The sequence below is a fragment of the Diceros bicornis genome, chromosome 6, assembly GCF_020826845.1.
Source record: "Diceros bicornis minor isolate mBicDic1 chromosome 6, mDicBic1.mat.cur, whole genome shotgun sequence".
Classification (NCBI taxonomy): Eukaryota; Metazoa; Chordata; class Mammalia; order Perissodactyla; family Rhinocerotidae; genus Diceros; species Diceros bicornis.
This window is the reverse complement of record NC_080745.1, coordinates 66,887,014-66,910,872: the sequence shown is the minus strand read 5'-3', so window position 1 is coordinate 66,910,872 and position 23,859 is coordinate 66,887,014. Positions and strand designations below refer to the sequence as shown.

At 52.4% G+C, this 23,859-nt stretch overlaps 1 protein-coding gene across 12 annotated transcripts; it reads left to right on the top strand.

Annotated features, from left to right (window-relative positions):
• The first annotated feature begins 1,405 nt into the window (after positions 1–1,405).
• Positions 1,406–23,578, top strand: KCNIP2 (potassium voltage-gated channel interacting protein 2). 12 transcript variants are annotated; one of them, XM_058543829.1, is made up of 10 exons: positions 1,406–1,721; positions 14,766–14,861; positions 15,723–15,821; positions 16,485–16,609; positions 16,989–17,058; positions 17,228–17,298; positions 17,442–17,549; positions 17,734–17,838; positions 17,976–18,038; positions 18,310–18,530. In XM_058543829.1, exons 1-10 carry the CDS (start codon positions 1,649–1,651, stop codon positions 18,355–18,357), a joined length of 858 nt encoding a protein of 285 aa, XP_058399812.1. In that variant the 5' UTR covers positions 1,406–1,648; the 3' UTR covers positions 18,358–18,530. The 12 variants fall into 12 exon arrangements, with proteins under 12 accessions (XP_058399812.1, XP_058399809.1, XP_058399810.1 ...); XM_058543826.1 differs by lacking the exons at positions 14,766–14,861; positions 15,723–15,821 and adding an exon at positions 3,589–4,090 and having other exon boundaries at positions 1,409–1,721; positions 18,440–19,689; XM_058543827.1 differs by lacking the exons at positions 1,406–1,721; positions 14,766–14,861; positions 15,723–15,821 and adding an exon at positions 3,147–4,090 and having other exon boundaries at positions 16,536–16,609; positions 18,440–19,689.
• The last annotated feature ends 281 nt before the right edge of the window (positions 23,579–23,859 follow it).

Sequence of the window (23,859 nt, the reverse complement as noted above, 5' to 3'; positions counted from 1 at the left end):
AGGCCCATGTCTTGGCTCATTGACATATACCTATTCTAAGAACTCCCAACAGGAGTCCCATCCTCTCCTAGAATTCAACCCCACAAGGAGCTGCCCATGCTCTGTCCATGTCCCAGTGTCTCTGCCAGGTCTGTGGAGGACCCTCCAGAGTCAGGGGGGAGCCAGGAATAGGGCATTGCTCCCAAAGACAATCCTTCTTCAGCTGCTTGTCCCCCTCTCATGCCTGAACTCCCACCACAATTCCTGCTGGGTTAATTCAGTCAAGTACTTAGAAATAAAATGCAGTTGAAGAGATTAAATATGCTGGTCACTTGAGCTGAAGCTTTCAGTCTCAGAGGAGCCACTGGGCAGGCAGGATTACCTGGGACCTGCCACCATGCCATCTAGACCCACCAGACACTGCCCACCCCCATCTTCATGGTGGGTGGTGGGGTTTTGTGCTAGGAGCCCAGGAGGCATCCTGGGGAAGGTCAGACATGTAGGCTCAGTCATTCAGTAGTCATTCCTGGGAGCTGGAAGTAGCCAAGCTTTATGCTAGCCCCTGGCTTCAGAAAAGGAGCTAACCTAAGAGAAGGGGGCCTCATAACAAGGATATTTCTTCCCCACTGTATCCTCACCTGGATCCCCAAATCTTCTGGAAAACAGAAGGAATCTAGGACAGGGCAGGTAACAGAAGAGAGAAGGGCAGGAAAGTTGAAAGCAAAAAAAAAAGGAACAAAAGAGCAAGAAAGTCTTAAGACACTGACCTGGTTCACTTTCTTTTCCTTTTTTTCCCAGTTGGCCCATGGGGGTCGTTAGATCAGGGAAGAAGGCACCCTGAGAGTGAATGGGGCCCAGAGACAGGGCCCTGGAGTGGGTGAGGGTTGGAATCCTTCTGAGAGAAGAGAAAATTAAAGTCCACTGGCCTGAGGTGAGCCTGTATTAGAGCCTGCATTGACCTTTCCTCTGCATCCTCAGACTCCTTCAAGCAGGGTGGGCACTGGCAGGGGCCACAGAGACCCATACATAGGAGAACAACAGAGAAAACAGGGGCTGACCTGGAGACTTTCGGGACAGGGGACTCAGAGACATACCCTACCAGTGCTGACGGTGGGGGAAGGAGTGCCTGAGAATTGCGGGGTGGGGTTTCCTCACAGGGGGGCCTTCGGCTCCCTCTTCCACCCCCAAGATCCTTGGCTTCAGGTTTAGGGAGTAGTGTTGCTGGAGAGCCACCCAGCCAGTCTCCCTGCACATCCCAGCTCACCCTTTCACCGGGTGCCTCCCCCGAGCTGCATAGAGGAGGGGGCGGGGGTAGGGGGAGCCAATCCCGGCAGCGCCAAAGGGGGGAGGCGGCGGTGACAGCCGCGGGGAGGGGGCGGGAGGAGAGAGGCAGCTCGCTCCGGCTCTGCTCTCAGCTCCGCTCTGCCTCCAGCTCTGCGCTCACCTACTGCCCAAGCCTCCCGCTCCTGCCCCAGGACCCCCAGGTGGGCCCTAGACCCCTGCGCGGCCCAGCCCAGCCCCCAAACGCTCAGCCCCAGCCCGGACTCTCCCGGCCCCCAGCCCCAGCAGCGCGTTACGCCGCCAGGGGGCGCCTTGTGAGCGCCCTATCCCGGCCACCCGGCACCCCCTCCCACGGCCCAGGTGGGACGGGAGGGGGACGCCGGGGGCCATGCGGGGCCAGGGCCGGAACGAGAGTTTGTCCGATTCCCGAGACCTGGACGGATCCTATGACCAGCTCACGGGTGAGTCGGTGGCTCCGGAGTCAAAGCAGGGAGGGCAGACCCCCCACCCCCACCCCTTAACGCTCTCTGACCCTGGGCCCAGCCCTTACCCACACTCTGCCCCATTTCCAGGCACCCTCCCCGCTGTTCTAGGCGGCAGGAGGCTGGGGTTCACAGACTTAGGTCCCTCGGGGGTTGGGGGAGAGCAGGTGGGAAGGTGGGAGAGGCAGCAGGTGTGGGCGTGTGTGACACAAGGCTGGAAGAGTGTCGTCTGAAGTGGGAGGTGTTACGTACGTGAACGCCTGTCATTCTTTGTGTGTGTCTCTGTGTGTATATGTGTGTGCACCTCCCACAGCTGGTTGCCATGTGCCATGGGCTTGGTGACAGCCAGGGTGAATGTGATTGCGTGTGGCTGTGCAACTGTATGATCTTGTCAGATGTTTGAGTGAGGTTGTGTAGGACCCTGATTGTACTAATGAAGTTGCTTTGACCATGTGTCTCTCGTCTATATGCAATTCTGTGCTTTGAGTGTGTGATTCTGTATCAAGTGGCATGTGATTACCAGAACATGTCAGGGCTTTACTTTATGGTGATATGTCTCTTTGTAAGACTTTATGACTGTGAACCTCCTAGGGCGAGCATTTGTTAAAGTGGGTTGTGTTGTGTTTTATGATTGTGAAACTATGTGGATTATACTGGCATTTGATGCTGATTATGTACTTTCCTGTGGTGATGTCTGCAGTGGGGCTCTGTGAGTGTTAATGACATGTCTTACCCTTGCTGCCTCTCTGGCTTCCTGGTGCAGAAGGGGGTCATTAGTGCACACCACTGCTTCCCCATGTTTTCTACAAATAGCACAGGTGGACCCAAGGAGGTACTCTAGTGCCCAGCTGCCAAGCTTGGCTCCCAGGAGCAGCACTTTGCCCCTGTGGGGAAGCTTTGGTTAGTGCTGGGTCAGCCCCCCAAAAGTACTCACAGATCATTCTTTTTGTGTGTGTGTGAGGAAGATCAGCCCTGAGCTAACATCTGCCAATCCTCCTCTTTTTGCTGAAGAAGACTGGCCCTGGGCTAACATCTGTGCCCATCTTCCTCCACTTTATTTATTTTTTTATTTTTTATTTTTTTTGTGAGGGAGATCAGCGCTGAGCTAACATCCATGCTAATCCTCCTCTTTTTGCTGAGGAAGACCGGCTCTGAGCTAACGTCTATTGCCAATCCTCCTCCCTTTTTTCTTCCCCAAAGCCCCAGTAGGTAGTTGTATGTCATAGTTGCACATCCTTCTAGTTGCTGTATGTGGGACGCGGCCTCAGCATGGCCGGAGAGGCGGTGCATTGGTGTGTGCCCGGGATCCAGGCCCTGGCCGCCAGTAGCAGAGCGCGCGCACTTAACCGCTAAGCCACCGAGCTGGCCCCATCTTCCTCCGCTTTATATGGGATGCCGCCACAGCATGGCCTGACAAGTGGTGCGTGAGTGTGCGCCTGGGATCCGAACCGGCGAACCCTGGGCTGCCAAAGCAGAACGCGCACACTTAACCGCTTGCACCACCGGGCAGGACCCCTCGGAGATCATTCTTACAATTGAAGCTCCTTCAACCCCCAACCACCCTCCCAGAACTTCACCCAAACTCAGAGGAAAACATACCCTCTTGCCTCCCCTCCAGACCCAGAGATAGAAGCTCTAGGCCTGGGAGGTGCCATGTGGCCTCCCCAAACCACTAAGCTGCCCAGGCATCCTCTCTTTCCCACATTGGGGAGGTATGTGAGACCAGTACATCTGTGCCTGTGCATATTTCTGGGTTTGGTAGGCAGATCCATGTGTTTGTGTGGGTGACTGTGTCACCTTGTGTACATTTCCATGTACGTGTGTGTTTCTGTCTTTCATTTTGCAGCATGCTCAAGAACTTCAACAGAGAATAGGAGGAGGAAGACTGTCTCCCCTGTGTTTGAAACAAGCCGGGGAGGTGGAGGGAGGCTTTGATCTTCGTCTGTCTTGAGGGGAGTGAGGTTAAGACTTGGGGGTGGGGGAGAGGATTAGGATGTAATGCATTGAGAAGGTGTCTCCCCAACTCATTGACCCCAGGGAGGTCCTGGTCCCTTGCAGAGCCTCCCAGAAGGGGGAGCTCTTCTGCTCAGGCAGGACCTAGATGTGCCTCAGAACTGGATGGAATCCAAAGGTCCATCGGTCTGGCTCTGCTTTCACTCACCAACTCGGGATCCTTGAGAGTAGTAAGGGCCCCAGGGCGCTCATTAGCACCACATTAGTTAGTGTTTGCTTCCTGCTTTAATTGATTTTCCCTTTAGTGGAATCATCCCCTCCCCACTTGGCTATTTGAATCAGAGATTGGGTGAAGATGAGGAAGCACTTGTATTGGAAGGTGCAGGAATGGAAGTGTAAGTACCAACTATGTATAACTTTTGCTTTCTGGGGCTCACTTTTCTCATCTGTAAAATGGGGAATAATACTTCCTGCCTGCCTGCCTCCCAAGGGAAATAGGTCAAATCTTGACAAGCGTCAAGAATTGTGTTCCACATCATCAGCATCCTTGCTGTAGATAGCTCCACACACGACTTGGAAAGTAGAAATAGGACTGCCAGGAGCTCTCCTTTTGAAGGAGGTCTTACCTCATAGAGGGTGACAAATGTGGGTGGGACGCTGCACTTTAAGGCGCTGGATGCTCAGAGACGCCTGAGCCGAAGGCTAGTCGTTGTCCGCGGTGCTGAAGATCGCGCAGGGTGGAGGTGCAGCCGGGCCTTCCGAGTTCCCAAAGTTCCTTTCCGGTGCAGGCGGGATTCCTGGGATCAGACATGGGGGTAGTCTTTGGCTCCCGTCATCCTGGCCCATCAGGCTGACAGGGAGGGGCCCCTAAAGTCATACCTCAGGACATCCTGGGGGCCCTCGATCGGTTTCCTTCCCCACTCCCACCCAAGGCTCAAAGCTGGGGAGACTTTTAGGGGAAAAAAAATCCGAGCCCCACCCTGCCACTCATCTAACCCTTTCGGTCTTTCTAGCCCGGTAGGGCCGCTTGTTAGTGCGGCAGGGTGGAAAAAGGCAGTGATCAGCGGCGGTCCTGTCCTAGCCGGAAGCGAAGAAAGGCCTGGAAAAGATGAGAGGGTTGGGACCTGGCTGACCAAGGCCTGAGCTTGGGTCCTTGGGCCTGGGATCTCCGTAGTCGCGTCCCTCTGGCCATAAATATCGTTCCCTGGACTGGGGCGCCCCCGTGTGGTCTTAGAGGGGCCATGCTTGCGGAGCTGATTCCAAATGGGGATGTTGCCAGATCAAGTGGCAAGATTTGCATCGAGTTCGGAGATGACTCTCGCCTCATAAATGTAGGATTTTAAGCCAAAAATGTGGGATCCAGTCTGAGGAGTCAGAATGTGACTCCTGTAGGCTCTCCCAGCAGTTTGAATGCGTTAGTGGGTCCTGGAAGGGTTTACTTTGAGTATAATCCGGGAAAGGGGTCAGGGCTGGGACTGAGGGGGGCTTCTCCTTCCTTCTCTCCTGATGCATTTGGCTGGCAGTCAGCATACGATAGGAGAGTCTGTGAACCCGCTGGACCAGGACAGAGGGATACAAAACAAACAGTTATGAGAGAAAGGGATTCAGAGCCAGGAGACAGAGACCAGTAGGGGCACATCCCTGCTGCCTCTTCTTTGCCACTCCAATACACTGGCCAGTTCCTCCTCCTCGCTCCTGCTGTCTCTCCCATTGGGTTAGGAAGTATGGAAATGTGGGAAGTTGCCATGACAACTTATGTCCTTTTACCCCTTCGCATCTCTGTGCCAAAATGGGAAGAGGAGGGGTGCGACAGGCAGAAAAGGAGGAGCCGAAGAAGGGCAATAAGAGATAAGGTTCATTCCCGTTCTAGCTCTCTTTTAAAAACCCATGGGTGCCCGCTTCCCCATCAGAAATCCGGAAAACATTTCCAGAGAAGGCTATGAGTAGAGTCCGTGCCTGCTTTCCCCTTCCCCCGTCCCTTCCCCTGTCTAGGAACTTTGAGGGCGGGTGCTTCAGATGATGGGGCCAGGGTGAGCTCTCCGCGTGCGTCCCAGAGAAGATAGGGAACGGAAGGAGGCGCTGATGTCTGAGATCTTAGTCTTGCCGATCCGGCCCTCCGGCGCCGCCCGTGCAGGGCCCACTAGGCTGGGGGCGGAGACCAGACCGCACAGAGCCTTGGGGGCGGAGCTTGGCTACCGCGCTCTCTGCCGAACCATGAACCGATGCCCCCGCAGATGCCGGAGCCCATTGGGGCAGGCAGCGCGATCCCTCTATCAGCTGGTGACTGGGTCACTGTCGCCAGGTATGAGGAAGGGAGGAAGGGTCTGGCCCCCTCAGAAAGTGAGCGAAGTGGGATAGACTTACAGAGGTGGGGAGGGAAAGGGCCCCTCACAGAGATGAAAGGAGCAGGATCCCTTAAAGAAAAGGGTTTAAAGGGCAAGACCCCTGACAGAAGTAGAGCTAGGGATAGGGTCCCTTACAGAGAAGGTGGAGGAGATAGGGGGTCTTCAAAGAGGAAAGGAGAAGAGGCATCATGGTCCCTCACAATGGTGGAGGAGGGGGCAGGGCTTCTCATTGAGGGCAGAGGAGGGGGCCTCAAGCAGAGGGATGTAAGCGGCAAGGCCCCTCACAGGGATAAAAAGAGGAAACTTGCAGCAGAGCAGGGAAAAGGCACAGTCCTTTACTGAATTGCTTAATTTAATGGGATTTAAAGATGACTGGGGTCAGTATCCAGAAGGAAAAAATCCTGAGGTGGGACTAGACCAACATGAACTCAGCTAGTGAGTTCATGTGTGACGGGATGGATAGATTTGTGTGGCATGAGGATTATATGCCACCGTTTTTTCTATCTCTGGGACCCTGTAGTAAGGAGGTGGTGCATCACTGGAGTTGTGTTCACTGGGGCTGTGCATCCCTGGGGTTGCATATCCTTGAGACTGAAACTGCATGTACCTGGAATTCTATGCTTTAGAGTGGGGTTAGGGGTTCCTGAGTCCCACTAAGTTAGTTGTCTAGCCTTCACAAGGTTGTACCTTGGTGTGTGATTTGTGGAATTTATGATATGTGGATTGTGGGTAGCATATCATGGCACTGCTGAGATTTGCAAACACCTCCACTTGACTTTTCTTAAGACTGCCTGGGCAGGTCCCACAAAACCCAGCTTCCCCTCCCCACCTGACCTGGGGAGATGAAAACAACCTAGCCCTGTGGCATTCTGGGATGTGTAGTTCTCTGGCTCTCTCCATGGTATCCACTTGAGCCCCTAGAGTATAGGCTCTCCTTGCCGTGTGCTCCCCAGAAGCGGGGTAGATGGGGCTGAGCCAGAGCCATGCTTGGAAGTCTCTGGGGAAGCATGCATCCGCCAAGCCCCCTGCTTGGGCCTGTCTCCAATGACAGATGGCTGGAGCCAGGCAGGGCCTTCTCTCAATCATAGCAGGCATGACTTCCAGGCCCCGAAATAGCCCCAAGGCCTAGGGAGGTCATTAATCACCTGATGCAGCTGGGGGCTGCTGTGTCTTCTGGCCTGGCTGGGAATGTAGTGGGGCTGAGGGACTGAGAGAAGGGCTCTGCGGTCTTCACTGGCTGAGGTCTTCACTGGGGGAGCAAGTGCAGATGGGAAAGTGGGACACTTGCTTAGGATGGGTCCCCCCATACGGCAGTATTACTCCAGGTTTGAACTGTGGGAGGTAAATGACTAAATGATAGAAGTATCTCTGTGGTGAGATTTGAGGGACCTGGGAGGGCCCACTTAATGCTTCAAGATAGTTTTTCCTTGAGCCCTCACTCTACCTGAAGTGCTTCCATTAAGACCTCACTCCTTTGGGTGAAGAGCTAAGTGGCACAGTGATGCTTGGGGAGGACAGATCTGGGCAAGTTTCTCACAGGGCCCTGAGACTTGAGAGGTCTCTGAGTGGGGAGAAAGGAGAGCCTGAAAAACAACTTGCTCTTTTGCTTCTGACAGGCCCTCCCATCAAATGCCTGGTTGATTTAGAATCTTGAGTCTCTGTGAGGCTGAGTCAAGGTCTCTGAAGGTTGAAGGTAGAGGTGAGAGAGGGAAGAGGAGGGTCCAGAGACAGGGCAACAGGCTGCAAGGTTGTCAGTCTGTCCCTCTGGGAATCACCAGCAGAGAGCAGGGAGATGCTGCTGTGCTGCCTCTTTCAATCCAGATAGTCTCGCTTGGCATTCAAGGCTCCATGGAATCTGACCCTTGTTGATCTTATCACTCATAGCTCTTCCAACATGACATAAGCTATAGTCACCCAGGATTCCTTGATACTCCCACACACATTGGAGAGACAGCCTGAGGGAGCTGGCAGATCATTGGTTCTGATTCAAGTCTTGATCCATCCTTTATCATCTGTGTTATCATGGGAAAATCACTTCTCTGAGCCTCAATTCCTTCGTCTACAAAATGGATATACTACTACTCACTCTGACCACGTCACCTATAAACACAGGAATAATAGACCCTACCTCTCAGGTTTATTATGAGGACTAAGTGAGATAATATATGTAAAATATCCAGGACACAAAATGTGCTCAATAAATGTTGATCCCTTTGTTAAGGTGGGCTGTTGACAGTTTAGCCATCCTTTAAGAACCAGCTCAAAAAAATACCCTCTCTGAGTTTTTCCTGGCCTCCCAGTTAGAAAGCTTTTACTATAGTTCATTTCGTGGCCTGCCTAGAACAGATTCTACCACATAGTAGGCACACAACAAATATTTTTTGAATGAATAGATGCTTGATAGTTCTCTCAGTGGGCTGTCTCTCCCTGTCCAGTGGGAGCCAGAACCGTGTTTGGTTCACCTTTGTTCCATAGGCACCAGCTCAGAGCCTGGAACTCTATTTGTATAGGTCCAATTTTTTAATATCTTTTCCCTCGAGGAGCTTGGAATCTAGTTGAGGAAACAGGACTGATTCAGAAAGATCTGGGTTCAAATCCACATCATCTCCTCTTAGCTAGGTGACCTTGAGCAAGTCCCTTTACCTCTCTGGGCCTCATTTCATCAGTGAAATGAGCACAATACTATTCACTCTGTTTACCTCATGGGGTTGTCATGAGAAGCCATCAAGATAACAATGTTTGTGGAAATCCTTTATGAATTGTTAAGAGCTATAGAAATGTAAAGGGGGGAGTGTCATGTTATTGATAATGGTAGCAAACACTTCAGCTGTTACTCTGTGCCAGGAGTTATTCTAATAGTTTTCCATATGTTAATTCATTTATTCCTCCCAACAACCATATGAGGTGGGAAACCTAGGCACACAGAGATTAAAAACTTGCCCAGTTAATTGTAAGTGGCAAAGCTAGGATTTGAAGCCAGGGAGTCTGGCACCGTGGCCCACGCTGTTACCTACCATGCTACACTGCCTCCTTTTACTGTTCCCGCTAATAACATTACAGTATTAAGTGCTGAGTTTTGAGGGCCCAACAATGAGTTCAGGAGAAATTCAGGGAGCTGGGAGCCCGCTGATGGCTGGAGGCTCTGAAGGGAAGAGAATTTAAGCTGCCTCTAAAGGATAGGTAAGAACCGTAGGATAGAAGGAGAGCAGAAGGGAGGGTATCCCAGGCAGAGGGAATAGCAGGAGCAAAGACACAGAGATAGCACCGAGTTTGGTGTGTTTAGGGGACAGTGAAGAGGCCAAACTGGCTGAAAAAAAGGGATATGCTGATGAAGGTAGAAAGAAGGGTATTAAATGCCAGGTGTGGAATGTGGATAGTGATAGGGAGATATTTGCTGGTTTCATCTGTAAATCTGTAACCTCTAAAGTGTGAGAAACTGAAAGCAATCCCTGAGTTGACTTCTTCCTGGGGGAGGGGGGGAGGGCCAAGCAGAGAACTAAGCCTGCCTGAGGCATGCCCTCATTCCCAGCCCTCATTCCCAGTCCTCTTTTCCACTCCTTCCTGGGATGTTGGGGGGTGGGAGGAGAGGAAAGGGGTAAGATATGGCTTGAGATAGATGCCTGACCCCATGTGGTGGCCGTGTAGAACTGCAGATCAATGAACCTCGAAGCATTAGGGACCAGCCACCACCTGGACCACCACTGCACAATTGCGGCTGAGACACATTCATCCCAGAGCTGGACAAGGGGGGAGGGCTTCCTCTGGAGTCAGTCCTCTTAAACTGGGCCTCCTGGATGGGCAGGCTATCTAAGAAGGGAGCCAGTGTAGTGTGGTGGTTTAGAGTGCAGGCTCCGAGTCAGACTGGGTTAAAATTGAAGCTCTGACACTTAATTGATCTTGAAGATTTGCTTAACCTCCTTTTATCTGTTTTACCACCTATATGTGGAGATAATAGTACCTCTTTCATAGGTTTATTGTGAAAATTCAATGTTATAATGTCTGTAAGCACATAGCACATTATCTAGCACATAGTGAGTGCTCAGTCAACGTTAGCCAGCTGTGGCAATAACTCAGAGGCTCTTGTCTTCTGGCTCATTGGCTCTGCAGGGCTCTCCCCAACCCCCTACACACACACACACACACACACACACACACCACCACCACCGCTACCACCACCACCAGGAACGAGCAGGGAAGATGGGGGAGGGCTCCAGGAATGCTCCAGGAGCAGGGGACACCATGGGGTAGGGGGTGGCTCCCTTAGAAAGTTCAGATTTCCCTCCTACCCTGGACTTCTCTATTAGCTCAATAATGGTTCCCAAGGAGCAGGCAGGGTTTTGGCAGCTCCTAGGTGAGGACCCAGCCAGGAGGAAGGGAAGAGCACAGTCCCCCCTCCACTCCCAAGGATCTTGAGTCTCTTGGTCCCTAAGGCAGCCTTAGTAAGTCCCCTCCCCAGAGGGTCGTGATAAGGCTAAGCAGCCTTTTTCCTGCCCCAGCTATTGGACCTAATCCTCCTCCCTTGGGCCTCAGTTTCCCTGTCTGTGGCCGGTGGGAAGAGAGTGCTTTCCGTTTCACAGTCTCCATGGCAACCACAATCAATATTAGTGGTGTCCTCCTGACTGAGAGAGGTCATTGCCTTCTCCCCCCCATATTCTCATACAGTTCCATGCAGATACAATTACACAACCACCGCAGACCCATACTCCTAATTATAGGACACATTCATACTACCAATCTTCAGACCCACGTCCCACACCCTACTAAAACACAGACACCTCACACCCTATACACACTCAGAAATACTCCAGTACACTCACACACACATACCGTAGACACCCAGGTCACATATGCAGATATATAAGACACACACCTAATAGGTGCACAATCATGTGTAAACAGGCACACATAAGAGGAGATACATATACTCTCCATACAGACAAACACAGGAATGTACACACGAGAAAACACCCAGATGCCCATAACATATTCTGACCCATACATCTATTACTTATCCATATGCAGCTCATTGTTTCTCATATACATACGCACTGCCCTTCCCTGCCTTTTCCCTAAGCACAGCTCCTCCCTCTGCCCCCTCACTTTGGCACAGAGCAGCCACAGGGTGTCTGGGGGAAACTGTCCTCAGAGACAGGCAGGTCGCTGCCTCCCTCCTCTGTCCTGGCCTGTTCTGGCCCATATCCTTCACTCCAAAGCCTTCTGAGGAGATGCCAGTCCATAGGCTGAGGTGGCCCTGTTAAGAGGAAGAGGCTGTGGCTGGGAGGCTGTGGTTGGGAGGCCTGTGGGGCATAGGCGGGGTAAGGGGGGGAGAGGGAGGAGATCCAGGGAGGGAGAGGGGGAGGGAGGCTGCAGGCAGTCCTACTCAGGCTGGGGAGCCTGAGGGGGAGGTGGTGTAAGGAGGGCGGGCCAGCGTGTCTGAGCCTCAGCTGGTAGAGCCATGCCCCAGGCCCACCATGAACCTGGAAGGACTGGAGATGGTTGCTGTGCTTGTGGTCCTCGCTCTGTTTGTCAAGGTCCTGGAGCAGTTTGGCCTCTTTGAGCCTGTCTCCTTGGAAGGTAACTCAGCTATCTGGGCATGACTGGGCTGCTGGCTGGAGGGACAGCTGGCTGTAGCATTGAGGAGGAGGTTACTCTGACTTCATGACTGAGGGCAGAGGTGAGTAAGTTAGTGATGGGATAGGGCATCTGGAGGTGAGGAGGGGTACCTGAGGAATAGGACATCTGGAAGAGGTAAAGAGGAGGACTCGAGGAGTGGATCTGGGGGAGGTGAGGAGGGAATCTGGGGGACTGGGTGTCTGAGGGAGTGAAGGGCAAGGGCCAGGGGACAGGGTGTTTGGGGAGGTGATGAGGGGTACAGCATAAGAGGACTGGGGTATGGAGATGAGGGGAATCTGGGAGACATGAGGAGAGGTCTGCAGACAGGCAACAGTATCTGGAGTAGAGAAAGGAGATTCCAGGGATTCTGAGATAACACCAGACTTCTGGGAATTCCCTTTTGGGGCCAGGGGGCCCACAGCAGCTCTGAAGATGCGTATGACTCTCCACATCTCCATCCTTGCAGGTGTAGGTTACAGAGTATGTGTGTGTGGACTCAGTATGTGAGAGATTCAGGGGGTGTGACTGTGTGTTCATGTGTGTAAAAAGGACAAAGTGTGTGTCTATGTGCGCCTGCTCTATGTGACAGAGATGTGATTTAATGTGTCAGAGTGACAGGGTGTGTGGCTTTGTGAGATGGTGGATATGACTGTGCCTGAAGGGACAGGATGTGTGGCTGAGCCTCTGTGGGTACTGGATTGTGTGTGTGGCTGTTTCCAGAGTTCCCTGAGGATATACCAGCTCCATACCCAAGGCTTGGAATGAGAGTGGGTTCTGGAGGGACAGTAGTGGGAACACTGTGAATGAGACATTTATAGATCAGCTCTGGCATGAGGGTGAGCGGTGGATCAGATCAGGGATCCTGCTTCCCAAGCTCCCTTGCCTCTCTCAGTTCCTCTCAGGATCCAAAGGTAGAATGGTCTCCAGGACCTAGACATTGGGAATGGGAAATCAATTCGCCACCCCACCCCAAAGTCAAGTGGGGAGAGTGATATTGGAGGTAGAGAGTGGAGCTCGTTCTGCCTCTCCCGGAGAGTTTTGGCTTCTCTCATATGAACTGTGCAGCTCCATAGCATGGCTGTTCCCCAGTTTCATCAGAAACAGGAAAACAGGCAAGAACCATGATAGGAGGGCTGCAGGGTAGACACCTGGGAGAACTGAAAAGAAGTGAAGGGAGCTGGGAACAAGAGGAAGGTCCCTGAATTGCCTGCTCTAGGGCTCAGTAAGAGCAGAAAACTCCTAGCCCACCCTTCATCCTCCGCTGCATTTATTGAGGTGGGATGAGGAGCTGGGGTTGGTCCTAGATGAACTGGGGTTCATCTAGTCCTGAAAAGATGAAGTCAGTTGGGCTCTAACTTGCCATCCCCTTTAGACTATTTGGTGGGAAGAGAGTCATCCAGGAAACCCAGGTGTCCTGTAGGCTGAAGGCAGCCCCTTTCGCTTCCCACCTTCCAGGGAGCTTAGAGGAGACTGAGTCCTGGGAGCAGGAGGGGGCCAGGTAAGGGGGGATGTGTAAAGAGGAGGAAGATGAGAGAGGCAGGGGAGCCATCCCCCAGTTCTGCAGCGACTACACCACCGGAGGCCCCAGGCACAATCCGGCTTCAGGAAACCAAAGTCTGGGCTAATGGAGCCGTAGGCCAGGGGCCAGGCCACCATCGATCCTCCACTGCCTCCCTCCCACCTCTCCATAGCTCCTGAGGTGTGTGTGTCGGGGGTGGGGGTGGGGGGGTGGGGAGACACAACTCCTGTTGGAGGAGAGGAAGGCATTGACTTCAAGCAATTACCTCCTGGGAGCAGGGCCTTGTCCTGAGGGTGGAGCCTGGCTTGGGAGGGCAGGGCCTGCCAGAGTAACCTAGGATGCCAGAGTAACCTAAGACCAAAGGAAGTTGGGCCCCTCCAGCGATGGACTGAGGCCAACTTCATTGTGCCAGGTCCGGTGGGCTTTGGCCCTGGAGTCTGGAGGTGGGTACATCTGGGAGACAGACACACGAGCGCAGAGGGTCTCCCTGGAATGCAATTAGAGCTGTAGGACATGTGTGTAAATAAGGGGACGTGAGGGGAAATCTGGTCAGTGGGCTCTGGGTAGCCTCACATTACACCAAATACTCATCTCCAAGGTCTGTTATTGCCTCAAAGTTTGCTATCATTTCACCTTCAAAGGTAAGCCATACTGGAAGGGACATACTTTTAGGTGGATGAGTTAGCTGATGAGGAACTCTGTTCCACTGGCAGGAAGATTCTAGGTGCCTTGGAATGAGGGGTTATAGGAGGGAAAGGTGGGTGTACCAAAGACAAACACGGGTTCTATGGGTGAGGTGCAGTCTTAGGTATCTGGGTGCCCTGGGCACCTAAGTCACAATATGATATGGGTATGTGTCATGGTGACCTTGATATATGTCATAATGTCATAAGGTCACAGAGTGTCATAGTGCCCTTAACACACTGTGTCATGATGTCCCAGGGTTGTTGTGTGTTCTTGTGTGGTTTGATCATGCTGTGTGAAAGATGGCCTGTATGGGTCCTTATATGTGGGTGTCATGTTTTTCCTAGATCACACTTGTATATGTTTGTATTAAGGAGTACTAGGTCAAAGTGTGCGTGTGTGTCTGTGTGCATGTGTAATTAGGCCATGGGGTGTGAGTTATTGGGTATCAAGCTGTTACTGTATCTACTAAATCACATTACTCTGTGATTTATCATTCTATGTGCACTATACACACCTGTCACTGTATGTGTGTGTGTGAGAGAGGTGTTCCTACCAGGCGATCCTTGGGTTGGACAGCACTCTCAGAGGCTGAGCCATAGCGCTGGAGCCAAGGGCACTGGGTCAGCAGACACTAAGACCAATGCAGTCCCCCCTCCCCCGCCCCCCACCTGGCCGCCTCGCTGTCCCCGGGCTGTGTCCCATTATACAAGGTGCTGGAGCTGCCTCGTTGGACTTGCCATGCCTGTGAAACCCACTGGGCTCCTCTAACCCTGCCCCAGCTACTCTCGCCCATCCTCCCCCAACCCCCGCCCCGAGTTGGGGTTGATTTGTGATGGTGGGGAGGGGGCAGGGAACCGAGGGACAGTGGGGGTTAATGTGCCTTCCTGGGGTCTTCTTTCTTCTCAGGCCACCCTCCAGGGCCCACTAAAAAAGCACTGAAGCAGCGGTTCCTCAAGCTGCTGCCATGCTGCGGGCCCCAAGCCCTGCCCTCAGTCAGTGAAAGCAAGTGCCTCTCCTGTGCTTCCGGGGGCGGGGCCGTATGTGTGTGTGTGTGACCAGTGTGACGGAGCGGGCCTGTGTGTGTGGTGTGTGTGTGTGACCAATGTGGCAAGGGTGGGGTAGGCACTAGATGGCTCAAGTGTGAGGGGGCGTAGCTACGCTGCACTGAGGAAGTGGAGCATGTGGATCAGTTTGGGGGGCGGGGCTTGAGTGTCTGTGGGCGCCACCCGTTGGCAAAACGGGCGGGACCCGGGTGTTTGGGCGTGGCCAGCGTGGTACCTGAGGCCCGAGCCTGTGTAGGTGTGGCGAGGGCGGGACCAGGCGACTGCGAGGGTCCGTAGTGGCTCAGCTGGGTTAGCTCGCTCAGCTGGCTTAGCATCTGCGACTCTGGTCGCCGGCCCTGCCCCTGGGCATGTTTTGGGCCTCGAGATGTATGTCACCCGTGCCATGACTGGGTGGATGCGAGTGTAGAGGATGGAGCCCACCTTCCTCCAGATGCCAGGATACTTGGATTTTCTAGTCCCAGCCTAGTCCCCAGTTGAGTGACTTCGTTTTGTCTCTAAGCCTCTGTTGGGCCTTGCCCACTTCACAGGATCATATTGCATTTTGCGAGCTGTAAAGGCCCGTTTTGTAGTTATTTTTGAGGGTATCGTTGTGTTTGATTCCGCTGGGTCCCACTTGGGGGTAGCTTCGGAAAAAGGACAGGCGTCAGTCCCGCAGGCATGCGTGCGTGGGGTCCCTTTCATGTGTGTTTGTGCTCATTCGTTACGTGTGCCTTTGCGCACGGGCCTGGGCTGTGTGCATTGTAACACGCAGGTCTGTGAGATCTGCGGTGAGTGTGAGGGACGAGGTGTGTGTCTGCAGTTGGCCGGGTCTTCCGCTTTCTCGGTGACAGTTCGCTCCCTTCAGCATTAGCCGCCCAAGCCTCCCTCCGCCCCCACAGACCCCGCCTGCTGGACCCAGGTGACTTACTCTCCTGGTGGGGGCGGGGTTAGGGGGGCTTTGGGATTTCGGGGTGGGGGCACTTGCCTGCGGACTGGATATTGGGGGCTGGGGCAGGACTGAGATGGCGTCAGGGGTGGGGCCTTCACTAAGGCTTAAGGGTGGGGGCAGGGGTTGGGTCTGGATGGAGCTTGCCTGCAGCTGGGCAGGGCATGGCTGGGGCATGGCTGGGATAGGTGGGGCTTGGCTGGAGGGAAGGATCTGGGCGGAGCAAGGCCGGGGCTGGGTGGATCTGAGTTTGTCAGGGAAGGCCGGGAGCTCCAACTCTCAGACACCGCCTCTCGAACACGTTTTTCCTACTCCTCCCTTTCTGGGACGAACATGGGGCTGGGGGCCTTCCCCTCCAACCAGGGATCAAGGCCCAGGGCCAGCGCTGAGTCGGACCCCTGGCTCCAGGGCGAGGCCTGGCCTTGGGCGGGGCCCGCTGATAGGCCACAAAGCTGACCAGCCTCTTCTCTGCTTACCTTGATGTCCTCGGCTCGGCGTCCAGGGAACTGTCAGGCTGCTCTCCGGCGTCGGAGATTGGGGGGATGGGGATGGATGGGTCGGTGATTTTGAAGAGGGGTCATGGGGGCCGGGCCTGAGGCGCGGCTGTCCCCCCCCCCCCACATACCGACCCCGCAGACAGCGTGGAAGATGAGTTTGAACTATCCACCGTGTGTCACCGGCCTGAAGGTCTGGAGCAGCTGCAAGAACAAACCAAGTTCACGCGCAAGGAGTTGCAGGTCCTGTACCGGGGCTTCAAGAATGTGAGTGCAAAGCGAGGCCAAACTGGGCTAGGGTTGGGGCAGGGGGGGCGGAGCCTATCCAGGATGCTCTGGGGAGATAGAGGGAAGAGGAGGGGGAGGGAAAGCCCCTTCACCGGCAAATGCAGATCCAACTTCTAGCAGGAGGTTCTGGCCAGTTTGAGTAGGGGCCCACCCTGTAGACTGGCCGGTTAGTTCTGTGTTTTTTTTCATTTCTGCACTGGGGAGGAGTCTTGCCTCCCATTAGAAGAGCTACATGGTGAGCCCCCTGAAGACATGAAAATTTTCGCTCTCTCTGGGAGTCTCTGGGCATGGAGGGTGGGTAGGGGTGTGAGTGGAAGGGGATTTTGTCTCTGCTCTCAGTCTTGTCCCCCCCTCCCAGGAATGTCCCAGTGGAATTGTCAATGAGGAGAACTTCAAGCAGATTTACTCCCAGTTCTTTCCTCAAGGAGGTGAGAGGGCAAAGCCAGAGAGGAACTGGGCTTTATAGGCTGAGTTGGGGAGAGGGTTCTGGAGGGATTGGGAATGCCAAGTGATAAGAAGGATTTGGGGAGCCCCATAGAGGTAGGAAGCCCTCTCTGGTCTGGAAGCCAAGCTTACTTAGCCACACTTGTCCTACAGACTCCAGCACATATGCCACTTTTCTCTTCAATGCCTTTGACACCAACCATGATGGCTCGGTCAGTTTTGAGGTGAGCTGGAGGAGATGGGCCAGAGAGGCCTGTTTTGTGGGTTCAGGATTCTGGCTTCAGGGCCAGATTCTACAGGCCGAACCCACAGAGGGGGTTGGGTGAAGGGTATCTGAAGACACAGTTACCCCCTGCCTCCTTCCCAGGACTTTGTGGCTGGCTTGTCAGTGATTCTTCGGGGAACCATAGATGACAGGCTGAACTGGGCCTTCAACCTGTATGACCTCAACAAGGATGGCTGCATCACCAAGGAGGTGCGGGACAACTGAAGAGCTGGAGGGGCTGTATGTGTGTGAGGAGGTGCAGAGGGTCCATAGGAGGCAAACATGACCCATGTATGCATCACCAGCAAGGGGTGAGTCTGTCCTAGGCCCTCGGCCTCCTGGTTTGGAGGCTAGAGGCTCTGAGGAGGGATCTTCTTCTCTCTTGGCCTAACAGGAAATGCTTGATATCATGAAGTCCATCTATGACATGATGGGCAAGTATACGTATCCTGCACTCCGGGAGGAGGCTCCAAGGGAACACGTGGAGAGTTTCTTCCAGGTGCCTGGGACTGGGTAGTCTGGAGGGTGCTGGAGGGAAGGAAAGGAGGCAAGGTCCCAGCAGGGAACTTATCCTAGTTCTGCCTGCCTCTCTCCTGCCCTCCCTCCTGTTCTCCCTATGTGACCACCTTTTTGCAGAAGATGGACAGGAACAAGGATGGCGTGGTGACCATTGAGGAATTCATTGAGTCTTGTCAAAAGGTACAGGTCCTTGCCCTTCGTATTTCCCTGGTCTGGACTTAGGGCCTGATTCAGTGATGTAGAGGAAGGCTCCTTTGGGCAAAGTATCATCTCCCTAACTCACCATCACTCCCAAATCCTGTTCCTTCACAAGTCGGGGAGGCTCTGGGTGTCCTTCCTCGCTGCCTCTCTGAATGTCCCATTTCTGACTCAGTGTCCCTCTCCCTGTCTCTGACAAGCTCTTTTTCTTTCTCTTTCTCTCCAATCTGCCTCTCTCACACCATGGCTACAGGACGAGAACATCATGAGGTCCATGCAGCTCTTTGACAATGTCATCTAGCTCCCCAGGAGAGGGGATCAGTTGTCCTGGGGGGACCATACTGTAGCCCTAGTCCAAGTGGACCTCACCCTTTTCTTCCCAGGTCTGTCCTCATCCTAGTCCTGCCCCGGAGGCTGTAGGAATCCAAGAGCCTGGGAATTCAGTGGTCCAGATCTCTGGAGCTGAAGGGGTCAGGGAGTGGGCAGAGCGTATCTGTGGGACGTTCCCAACTGCTCCCAGCCCCTTCCTGCCTGACGCTCAGTGTTGAGGGTGCACCTGCTGTAGAAATTGAGTGGTTCTCCACCTTCCACTCCCACTCTAGAAATCACAACACTAGACAAAATGTCTCCTGCTATGGTGCTTCCCCCATTCCTGATCTTATAAACATTTCCCTTAAGACTCCCTTCTCAGAGAGGCTGCTCTGTCTTTGGGCACTGACTGCCCTTTCAGACCAGAGCCTTTGAGAGCCCTGTAGGAGGGGGACAAGAATGTAAAGGGAGAAATCTTGGGCCTGAGCCAGTGGTTAGGTCCTAGGAGGTGGCTAGGGTAGAGAGCAGAAAGGTCTGGAGATTATCAGTGAGAGCTCAGGCATGCCAGGCTGTGGAGCTTGGAGCCCCACAGGTCTGCTGCCCCAAGCCATCAGGATATGAGTTTCCAGAAGACCTTGTCTCCTTGGAAACACCACAGACATTTTCCATACCCTTGTCAGTATCCCAGCAGAGCCTGGGATCCTAATGTCTGGCTCATCGCTGGAATTCCTTCCTCTCCTTCCTTCCTTCCTGTTTGTATGGTGATGGTGGCAGCAGGGGAAGTATGAGTGGGAGATGTCCTGGCTGATACCTGCCAAAGTTTCAGCCTACCCTCTCTGATGGCTACAATTTAAGTTTTCATTTGCCATTTCCTCTAGAGACATAGAGTGAGTCAGGGACTATCCAGTGGATGCCCTATAAGGAGGGAGGCAGGCATAGCATCTGAACCCAGTGTGGGGGCATTCATTAGAATCTTTGAACTACCCAGGCTCTATTCCAACTCCCACATAGCCTCCTCAGTTCCCTAGGGTCTTCTCTTGCTCTATTCAATCTACCCAGAGATGCCCCTGAGCACACCTAGAAGGCAGGGACCATAGGACCCAGGTCCCACCTCATTGTCAGCACCCCTGCCATGCTGCCACCCTTAATACACTTGCTTGTCCCATTTAGCTCACCCTCCCAATCAGCCAGGATCTGAGGGAAAGGGCCCCGGAGAGCCTCATTTCTCATCAGAACACTGTTGACTGCTTTGCATTTTTGGCTCCTCTGTATATTTTGTAAAATAAGAAATACACCAGATCCAATAAAACACAATGGCTATGCACAGGCTGTTGTCTCTGCCTTTTTGTCCCTCCCACCCCACACACACCTCACAACCCCTAACTCATGGTCCTGCAGTCTTTTGGCTAGGAAAGAAAGTGCCTCTTTTTTCCATAGCATGGCCAACCCTTGGCAGGAGACTGAGACACAGGTTCTGGAAAGGTTGGAAACCTACCTCACCTCAGAGAGGCCCCCATGTGAATCTCCCTCTCACATCCTTAGAGGAGACAAGAAAGAGACAGGATCTTGATGTCCTGAAGATTATGCCAAGCCAGCTGTCTTTTGGCTAGACATTCTTACAAGTTGAGTCAAGAATTTCTAATTTATAGACATCTTAGTTAATCTCAAAGTGCTTTCTTTTGAGGAGCGAATTCCCCAACCTTGCCTCTAGTATGGACATCCATTTGTGTCTATACTCCAGCCAAGAATGATAGGGGATCAGATGGAGTGGAGCCAGGGCAGGTCACCATGGAGCAAGTGTGTGGAGTGGGAACCTTTCTTCGTTCTTCTCCTGGAAAGGGGGTGCCAATGGTAGTTTCCTTTCTCTAGGGCACCATTATGTGGTGACTAAGCTTCACCATCCACAGAAGGGGGATCGGGCCTTCTCTTCCATCACTGTACACATTGAGAAGGTCAAGGGAGGGGTATGGTGTCCAAGAAACAAAAATTTACTTCCAAATTTTTTTTTTAATTTAATTTAATTAATTAATTTTTTTTGTGAGGAAGATCGGCCCTGAGCTAACATCTGCCAGTCCTCCTCTTTTTGCTGAGGAAGACTGGCCCTGGGCTAACATCCATGCCCATCTTCCTCCACTTTATATGGGACGCCGCCACAGCATGGCTTGACAAGCAGTGTGTCAGTGCGCACCCGGGATCCAAACCAGCGAATCCCGGGCTGCCACAGCAGAGCGCAGGCACTTAACCACTTGCGCCACCGGGCCAGCCCCCAAAAACTTACTTCCCAAGTCCATCATTTTGTCACCTGTGTTCCCTGCTTACATTATCACACAACTATCTGCTCCTTAGGTCCTTGGGTTTCTTTGGGTCACAACCCCTTTGAAGGATCTGATGCAAGTTGTGGGCCCACTGTCCAGAAGAAAAAAAATGCACACTTTTCCATATATTTTTGTATCCCTGAAGCCCATCTATGGACCCTAAGTTAAGAATCTGTGATCTAGTCTACCTCTCAGCCTTTCATTGTACAGAAGAGGAAACAGGCCCAAAGAGAGGAGAGGACCTGCTCAAGGTCACTCAGCGAGTTTATAGGAGGATCAAGACTAGACCCTGTCCCCCAGGTCTCTGTCCAGGGTAGCCTTGGGGCACAGTAAAGATTTGTGCGTGAAAGATGGAGATGCTTTGCATGTCATGCATAATCTAAACAAAATGACACTGTGACAGGCTCTCACGATACCCTATACTTTTCTTTCATGGCATTTCTCAGTTTGTAACCATATATTTATTTGAGTGATTATGTGTCTTCTCCAATACACTATAAGCTCCTGAGTGGGGCTTGAGTGCCTAGACTAGATTTTTTTCCTTCACCATCCTATCCTCAGGGCCTGGCACATAATAGGCAGTCAATAATTATGTGAATAATTGTATGAATGGATGAATGAGCATGGTGAGTGTGCGTATATAACTGGGTTAGGTATGGAGACAGTCCCTGTATTTTAGGGTAGATCTAAGTTTAACAGAAATTGAAGTCTGAAGCCGAGAATTTCTAGTGAGGTGAGAAGTGCCCCAGAGCAAGGGCACACAAATGGGATGCAGAAGAAAAACAGCAGGTTGGCATTCTGATCATTTTTTCTGGCCGTAAGTTGGATTCTGAATGCTAAGAGCTGCTCCATCTCAAAACACTCTCCTTTCTTGCCCTCCGGTATTTCATACTCTCCTGGTTTTCCTCTTACCTTTCTGGCCATCCCTTCTCATGCTTCCCTTGCAGACTCATCCTTTTCAACCAGAATTCCAAATGCTGGGCCCCACAGCTCAGACCTGAGTCTCTTCTCCAAATCATATCCAATCCCATGGCTTTAAACACCATCTATATGCAGAGGACTCCTAAGTTTATATCCCCAGAATTTTCCTCTGAGTTCCAAGACCCGTATATCCAATTGCCTAGACCTGTAATGGTCAACTTGAACACGTTCAAAATGGAGCTTTGATTCATGCCTTTTCAGTCTTCCTCATCTCCATAAATGACACCACCTACCTAGTTGCAAGGGTCAAATTGAGAGGTCTTCATTTCTTCCTTTCTCTCATTCTCCCTCTACCCCCCTTTAATCAATCACGGATTCTACCACCAAAGGGGTACAACTTCTCTCTGTCTCCACTGATGTTCCCTAGTCCAAGCCACTGTCACCCTCACCTAGATTACTACTTATTCTTCCATTGGAAGTAGCCTCTCCTTGCTGTGGTTATTCTTCATGATGTCACTTAATTTCCTCCCTTTATAGCACTTATCACAAACTGAGTTCCTGTGTATGTACTGAATTTGTTACTGTCTGTTTCTCCAACCAGAATGTAAACTCTGTGAGGGCAGCGCGCTATCTCATTCATTCCACAAATATTATCATAAGCCTGCTAAGCTGTGGTTTCTGTTGTAAGTGCTCAGGGGTAGAGATGTGGTATGGAGAGAAAGTGTGTGGCAAGAACTGCCTTTCAAGTTTGAGAGATACAGATAGGGAAGGTGGATCTTGCTTGGGTCACAGACCCCAGAGTCTGGACTGTGGAGAGTAGATGAAATTGTGGCTGCCAACTTACTAGCAGTTGCCACAGTATGAGGTCTTAGGCAAAGAAGAAAGTGTCATGAGACTAAGGGCTGGGGTCAGCTGGAATGATAGCCCCCAAATCCCCCAAGGGACCACAGTACCCAGTGAAGCTGTTTATGGCCCCCAACTGTCATCACAGGAGGTCCCCTAAGAAAATGCTTACTCCTAACCCCCATCTCAACATTAAGAAGAACAATAAAAAGAAGAGGGACTCTAAGAGTCCCTGGAGCCATGAGTTGGGCTACCACTGGAGGAGTTTGAGTTATAAGATGGAAAATCTTAATAATCAGAATGAGATTGAGATGCTCATTTCACATTTATACCTCACAAGTTCAGACAGATCTCTCAACCAACATACATGTAAAGTGCATTATGACAGGACTACAGGGAGCTCTGAGAACAATGGAACCCAAGCTCATCTAAGGCTCAGGGAAGGCTTCCCAAAGGAAATGATGTTTATGCTGAGCCCAAGGGATCTCACTTCTCTCTTAAACACACTTGACACTCCCCATTCCCAAACAAGCCAGGCCTTTTCACCCCTCCCTACATTTGTATTCTGGTCCACTTGCCTGGAGGGCTCTCTTCTTTTCTCCCCTACTCGGTCTTGCTAACTCCTACTCATCCTTTATGATCAAGCTCAAAAGAGAAGCCGTGGCCTCAGACTCTCCCCAAAAGATGATTAAGTCAGTCCCTTCCCTGAGCTGCTGCAACACGTGGGTACACCGTGTAGGGATGGTTTGTGTACTTGCTTGTCTCCACCACCACACTGTGAGCTCATAGTGGCCCAAGAGCACAAGGCAAGCTCAACAGATGTCTACTGAATGAAGAAATGAACGAATGATTTAATTTTTAAAAGGGGTTAGCACCAAGCTGGGGGTAGGGGAAAATGATTCAAAGCAGAGGGGTGAGCTGAGCTCCCTGGAATGGAGCTCCTTGGAGGAAGCAGGCTCCTTCACAGAACCGAGCCTGAATCAAGCAGATGTAATGAACCAACCTCAACAGAAAGTAGGTCAGGTTGTTTCTATCTCTTTAAGAACTAGAGGCTTCGTTTCCCGCGCCTGCGCACTGAGAGGGTAAACATCTCTCTTTTTCACCCTCCCCCTCCTTATACCTATTGCCCCAACCGGCTGCAGCCTCCTCCCATACTCCCCTTCTTCGGGTGGAGTAATGGTCCGTTCCAGGGCTCCCGGCTTGCTCTGGAGGGTGGCGAGCGTAAATGGTACATTCCATCGCCTTCATTACCTTCCGCTTTTCGCGTCTCCTCGGATCTAATTCCCCCTACCGAATGAAGCTCAATAGGCTGGCCCAGAAGAAGGAGGGGGAGCAGGGCTGAGGGGACCGGTCTGAGCCGGTCTCCGGCGCAGGCGCAGTGCGGATAAACAGGAAGCGGGTGGTAGAGGCAGCAG